The 7,335-nt window shown below is 38.7% G+C and overlaps 1 protein-coding gene across 1 annotated transcript; it reads right to left on the reverse strand.

Annotated features, from left to right (window-relative positions):
* Positions 1–5,898: 5,898 nt before the first annotated feature.
* Positions 5,899–7,335, reverse strand: LOC117620112 (UDP-glycosyltransferase 88F3-like). Its single transcript, XM_034350226.1, has one exon. It carries the CDS (start codon positions 7,333–7,335, stop codon positions 5,899–5,901), a length of 1,437 nt encoding a protein of 478 aa, XP_034206117.1.

A 7,335-nucleotide genomic window follows, 5' to 3' on the forward strand; every position in this document is an offset into this window, starting at 1 on the left:
AGGTTTATCAGATGGCCTTTTTACCAATTCCCAAGTTTCATTCTTCTCAATCATCTCAAGTTCAGCTTCCATTGCCTTTTGCCATGCTGCATCCTTGACAGCTTCTTCAAAGGATTCTGGTTCAATGATACAGATGTTGCAGCTTTCATAGATCTCTGTAAGACTTTTGTATCTCAATGGAGTGTGGTCAATATCTTGAGTACCTGTGTCAACCACAGATCTTTCTTCATTGTCTTCTGTTAGCAACTCATTCTCAACTGAATGTTCTGCTTGCTTCACAACTGTGTCATTGCTCCCTTCCTCCTTTTCAGACACAATTTCAGTAAGTGGCACTGAAACACTGCATTCTTGCTGTGCATTCCAATCCCAACTAGCTTCTTCATTAAATACCACATCCCTTGAGATAATCACCTTTTCAGTGGTAATGTTATACAGTCTATACCCCTTCTCACAGCTGCCATATCCTAGAAACACACATTTTGCTTGCTAAATCCAGTTTCTGCCTCTGTGGTTTGGAACATGTGCATAGCACAAAGATCCAAACACTCTTAAGTGTTTAAGTCCTGGCTTTCTCCCACTATAGGCTTCAAATGGTGTTTTCTTGTCCAAAGCTTTAGTTGGACTTCGGTTTAGAACATACACTGCAGTATTAACAGTTTCTGCCCAAAACTCAAGTGGCATGCCCTTCTCAAACATCATACACTTGGCCATCTCCACTATGGTTCTGTTTTTCCTCTCAGCCACACCATTCTGCTGTGGTGAGTATGCCACTGTAAGCTGCCTCTCCATTCCCATTTCATCACAGAATTTATTGAACTCATTAGAGGTGTACTCTCCTCCCCTATCACTTCTTAGTTTCTTCACCTTATATCCACTTTGCAATTCAACAGTGGCTCTAAACCTCTTAAACACTGTGAATACCTCAGATTTGCATCTCAAGAAATAGATCCAGCACATTCTTGTACAGTCATCTATAAAAGTAAGGAAATACCTGTTTCCTGCTTTTGTAACAGTTTGCATTGGACCACACACATCAGTGTGTACCAATTCCAGTGGAGTTGTAGCTCTGCTGGTTGCTTCTTTTGGAAAAGCCTTCCTGCAATGTTTTCCAAAAGTACAGCCTTCACACACTGCATTTGTATTTTTAATTTCTGGCAGACCAAGCACCATATCTTCATTCTGCAGCAGTTTCAAACTCTGGAAGTTTAAGTGTCCCATTCTCCTATGCCAAAGCAATGTTGATTGACTTATGCTTGCAGTTAGTGCAACATGCAAGTCTGTTTGAAGTTTCAAAGGAAAACTTCTATTTCCTTTCATATGCACTCTAGCCACCAGATTTGAGAGAGAGCTATCATCATAAACTTCTGCCTTGTTATCTCCAAAAATTAGAAAATATCCATGCTCCATCATTTGTCCAACACTGAGTAGGTTCTCTTTGAGACCAGATACCAATAGCACCTCCTTGATATATTTCCTTCCCATTTTAGTTTCAACCATCAGATTCCTTTTCCAATGACATCAACCAACTGTCCTGTTCCCATAGCAACTTTTGCAGTCACATTCCTATCAATATCAATCAAAACATCTTCTCTGCCAGTCATGTGGTTACTACACCCACTGTCCAAGTACCATACCTCTTCCATGGACCTTTTCTCAGTTGCATTGTTAGCATAGAACATGGTTGGTGTAGAGGTAACCTGAGTAGCAAACTGAAGCTGCTGCTGCTCCACAGGTTTCTTGCTATAGCAGTCTTTGGCAATGTGACCAAGCTTGTCACAGTTATAGCACTTCGGTTTGCCCTTGAATCTACATTCTCCATAATGCAATTTCCCACAATGTTTGCAAGGAGTTTTAGTTCCATCAGTAGGTTTATTATCCCACTTCTTCCCCTTGTCTTTCCAATTCTTCTGCTGCTTGGAATTCTGATTTCCAGTGGCCTTAGCTGATTTGGTATCTACACTCAGACTAGCAAAGGCCTTCTCAGTCTTGTTCTCATGATGTCTTTCCAATCTTTGAGCAAAGCTCTTCAATGAGGCTACCACCTCTTGAACCTCAATTACATCTAGATCCCTTGAATGTTCAATTACAGAACAGATTGGATCATATCCAGGCAGCAGACTAATTAACATTTTCTGCACAATTCTTTCTCTAGATAACTCTTCTCCATAACCTCTCATTTGGTTTATTAGATCAAACAACTTTGTAAGATAAGCAGATAGAGATTCATCCTCTCTCATTCTAGTATATTCAAATTCTCTACGAAGACTCTGCAATTTTACACTTCTTACCTGCTTATCACCATGAAATTCCTGCTTCAGAATGTTCCAGGCTCCATGAGATGATTCTTCATGAGAAATCCTGGGGAAGATCTCTTCAGATACAGCTCCTTGAATCAACCCCAAGGCCTTAGCATCCTTCATCAGGATCTCAGCTATAGCCATCTTCCCAGAACCACTTGATTCCTCTTTTTCTTTCTGCTTTGTATCAGATTCATCAGCTCCCTTCGAATATGAGCTTCCTATTCCTTTCTCAACCAACTCCCAAATCCCATGAGATTTGAAAATGGTTTTCATCCTTATGCTCCAGAACTCATAGTTCTCACCATTGAAGATCGGAGCTCGCAGCTCACCACCTCCAGATCCTGCCATGTTAGACACAGATTTCCAAGAAAGCAAGTTTGTCAGAAATCGCAGCTCACTTCCTTCACAGATTCAAACGCCCAGCTAAACAATCAAACCTGGCTCAGTGATACCATGTTAGAATTCACAGACTATGATCTGTCATTTTAAGTTTTGGATTATTGATAGATGGAGCTCATGTGGGAAGAGAAAACACAGAGAGAAAACTTGGAGAAGAAGAAGATGAAAAAATAAGTCTATTCTCTCACTTAGTCATGCACAAGCTGTGCATGACAATATAACCGTTAGGAAACAGAATATTCCCTTTTTTTTACATCATCCAATCTAACCAATGATTAACTATCCTATGAGATAGCTACACCTGGCACAATTCTGCTACACCTAAGAATACATCTTAGCTGTCCATTGGACTGTGATCCAATGGTTCACAATTAAATAACAAACACACTCAGCTAAAACACTTATACTTTAACACGGTGGTTGTGAATGGAATAAATGTTTTCACCTGTTATCTTACGTGCAGGAATTGAAGTAAAGAGCCCATTTTTGTTCAAGGATAAATAAGAGTTTACTTTCCCAGCATTGTGCTGCATGCAGGTTCAAATTCCCTTGTATTTTTTATTTTTTTATTTTTTTATTTTTTATTTTGGTCTTTGGTTATTAACTGGGCCCGAGGCCCAAGCAAAACCAATAGGCACAAGAGACCAAAGTTCAAGGTAGTTTGCTTTTATCACCTTGCTAACTCGGGGTCTGAGTTACCCTTGGGGCTTCATAACTATGAGTCTGCTCTTATATCCCTCTTAAGCTTGTTGTTGGATGATGATCTACGAAGAGCCCATAGTAGGGCTGTGCCTTGTTAGCCTTCTTTTTTCTTTTCTGACTTCGGCCTGCCTTGTAACCAAAAAAAAAAAAAAAAGGTAGTTTGCTTTTATCACATGTTAATAATTATTACGATGCTTCTTTCAAATAAAAAAATTTGTTAGTAATTATGATGCTGCGAAAGGCCCCAAGTGAAACCCCCTCCCCTAATTTTGACTATCACTTATAATTAAAAAAATATAAAAAAAAAGTAATTATTACGTTGCTATCTATAGTCTTTTGGTAAAAGCATTCAAAATGCACTCTCTAACCCACCTCAAACAAAAAATGAAATTAGTTTGCTTTTTTCTTTTTTAGCCAAAGAGGAGGGGAACAAATAGTTACAATAAGTTTTTAAACTCATAACCACTTAAAAACACACCAAAAATTTAGCTCGATCTGACTAATGACGCATTAGTCAAAATAATTTGCTTTTGCCAAATGTTAATTATTATGATGCTCTCTCTTGTCTTTTATATTTTGGTAAACGCGCTACAAAAAAAAGTCTACAAAAAAAAGTCGACTTTTTTTTTTGTTGACTATTGGCAGCAACAGTTACCTTTATTGATGAGTAAGCCCTAAAGTAACGTTGCAGTTACGAATTTTGACTTGGTGATATATGAATAGCGTGATTGTTGATCTTTCTCACGAATTTAATTTTATTTGAAGTGCATGGGGCCATAACACGTCAAATCAACTTTAGTTTTATATTTTAATATATCTAAGCCTTAAATTCTTATTCTAACAGCTTCGAGACAGACCTTAAGCCTTATTGCAAGTGCACTGGAAGCTTCAAAAAGTGTAATATTTTATTGTGTACTAGAAACTTACAAACACTTGAAGCTTGAAAAAGTGTAATATTTTATTAGAAACTTACAAGTGCTCTGGAAGCTTGAAAAAGTGTAATATTTTATTGTGTAAACTGGGAACTTACAAGTGCATTGGAAGCTTGAAAAAGTGTAATATTTTATTGTGTAAATTGTGTGCTGGGAACTTGCAAGCAGTGTAATATTTTATTGTGTACTGGGAACTTACAAAAAGCTTGAAAAAGTGTAATATTTTATTGATTAGAGTTCTAGTTAGCTTGTTTTTATTATATTTAATTCAACAGCCACCAAAGCATACGTAGTGACGACGGAAGTTCAAGCCAGGCAGAATTATGTAAAGACACCTAGACCTAGCTGCCATTTTAGAGTTTTAGGAACCTGAATAATGAAGTTATGGCTAAAAAGTACTTAGCTCACAGCAAAGTATTAAAAAGAGTTTCCAAATATAGTAGCATGCTTAATGTTGGTGGAGCCAACATGCCCTTTTATTAATGTTCTTGTTTTGGACGTAAACCTTTCAATACAATCTAATACATTTCTATCATTTGGCGAAAAAAAAAAAAAACCCACCAAAATGAGAGAGAAGAAAAAGGTAAAATCTACGAGCTAGTTCCAACAACTATGATAAACGAAGGCAATACGTTTAAATTATAAAGTTTTGATTGATATTTGAACCTGGTTCTACTACTATAATATTCATTTGCATAATTTGTTAAAGATAAAATAAATTCAAAGACTTCTTTTTCCCAACTTTGAGTTATTTCAATTTCAACATATTTTTTTATAGAGCAGATTTAGGACATGTAATTTCACTCAACAGTGAGCTTTGATTTTCTAATTTCCTTCTAGTGTTGTTGTTAAGATTTGATTTGATTTGATATCAAGAATCTTTCTTACAATCTTTTTCTTTAATAAAATAGAATGATAATCATTGTATATTACACTCAGTTTTACTAGATGAAAGCACATTGTTTACAAACTGAGAATACATAAATTTGATGTGTTACATTACAAACTGAGAATACATAAATTTGATGTGTTACATTATTCACACTCAAACAAATTACGTATACGTAAAATCAAAACAGATGGAGCCAAATGGTAAAGTAGATAGGAAGCACACCCAAATTTAATTGCTAGAAATATATGGAAGGTTCAATAATTTCTAATGGTTGCTATTTTTTTTTTTTTTTTTGAAAATAAGCGACAACATATTATTGATGAACAAACAAAAGTACAAAGCAACTATGTGATGAATATGAGCAAATCTTCTCCAGTGACCAAATAGCTAAACAAAGGATAAAGACATTTACTTAAATGCTGAAAATGGAAATAAAGTAATCTGCACACCTAGAGTGCACCACCACCAACTGAGCAAAGGAGCAATTTGAAGCACCTATAATAGTGTTTCCAACGAAAAGAGGGGCAGCTGCACCTCCTTACGCCTTAATAGTTCCACCATTGATACCAGAATATGACATATATTGTTAAGCACAATAAGGGGGACAAGAAGATGCACCCTTGGTATTTTCCTTTAGGTTTTTATTCACCAAGTGCAACTGCAAATCCATAACTTATGTAATGCTATTAACAAAGTTAACCAAGTTTCTAGTGGATGAACCAGACTCACTCCAAGCAGCCAAAGCCATCTCTCCCATTTTCCTGCTCCTTTCTCTAAGTTCTTTCCCTTTTTCCGACTCCATCAACTCCCTAACGCTTCTCTCCAATTCATCCCCAAACACAAACCCATCTTCCTCTCTCTGCTTCACAGCAATTGCCATTTCCATGTCCTTCACCAAAACACTCCTATTCACATGTTGCTCTGCATAGAGCGGCCATGCCACCATCGGCACGCCAGCAATCACCGCTTCAAGCACTGAGTTCCACCCACAATGCGTCACGAACCCGCCCACCGATTCTTTCTTCAACACTGCCACCTGCGGCGCCCATGACTTCACCACTAAGCCCCTATCTTTGGTCCTCTCCAGGAACCCTTCTGGCAACAAACCTTCCAAATCAAAGTCATGTACTCCAAGAACCTGCTTGGTTTTCTCATCAAGAGGAGGCTTCTTCACCACCCACAAAAACCTCTGTCCACTCTTCTCCAACCCATCTGCTATCTCCTTCAATTGAGCCCCTGAGAATGATCCTCTGCTTCCAAAACAAAGAAACACCACACTTCTACCGGGCTGCTGATCAAGCCATGACAAACATTCTTCTGCCTCTTCAGAATCCTTAGATTCTTCTTCTTCAGCAATCAACGGCCCGATGTAGTAGACAGGGGGAGTGGGAGCATCAGGAACACAAAGACCTTCAGCAATGGCTTTGAGGATTGCAGGAGGCTCGAGCTCTTCAAACGTGTTGGCTATGATCCCATTAGATTTGGGAAGGTGGGAGCAGAAGTAGACCATGTCCCAATACGAAGGGTCGTCTCGGTCAAGCATTGCCTCAGGCATGTATGTGGCATTCAGGGGAGACTTCAACCCGGGAAACTCCAAAACAGTCTCAGTCAGATCCTTGAAGCTCTTGGTGGTTTGTTCCCCGATTTTCGGGAAATACAGAAAAACTGAAAGAGCTGCAGCTCCAGAGGTGTAAAAGTAGTAGGTGGGAATGCCGAGTTCATTTGCCATTGGCAAAGCAGAGGAGCAGAAGATGTCGATGATAAAAGCGTGAATGGCTACAGATTTAGAAATTTCTTGGAGGGCAAGGCAGACATAAGGATCGTTCCGGCGAATGAAATCGAACATTATGGCAGCGCCGCTGCAGCCAACTAATGTATTTTCATTTTGAACGCGAGGGAATTGGCGGAAGGAGATGGAAGGATAGGCTAGGGAGATGCGCTGGATGTAGGCGGGGATGCTTGGAGTGTCAACAAAAGAGCCACAAGTGTAGAGAATGGTAATAGAGAATTTTCCAGGGTAACGATTGAGAATGAGCTTGCCTAGCTCAACCATGGAGATTATGTGCCCCATTCCTGGAGCTGCGTAGAGGACTATTGTATGTTCTTCCAT

The sequence above is a fragment of the Prunus dulcis genome, chromosome 1 (genome assembly GCF_902201215.1).
Source record: "Prunus dulcis chromosome 1, ALMONDv2, whole genome shotgun sequence".
In the NCBI taxonomy this organism is placed as follows: Eukaryota; Viridiplantae; Streptophyta; class Magnoliopsida; order Rosales; family Rosaceae; genus Prunus; species Prunus dulcis.

What these genes read in the sequence shown, in the direction of transcription:
- LOC117620112 (XM_034350226.1), bottom strand. Translation starts at nt 7,335, where the DNA reads ATGGAAGAACATACAATAGTCCTCTACGCAGCTCCAGGAATGGGGCAC.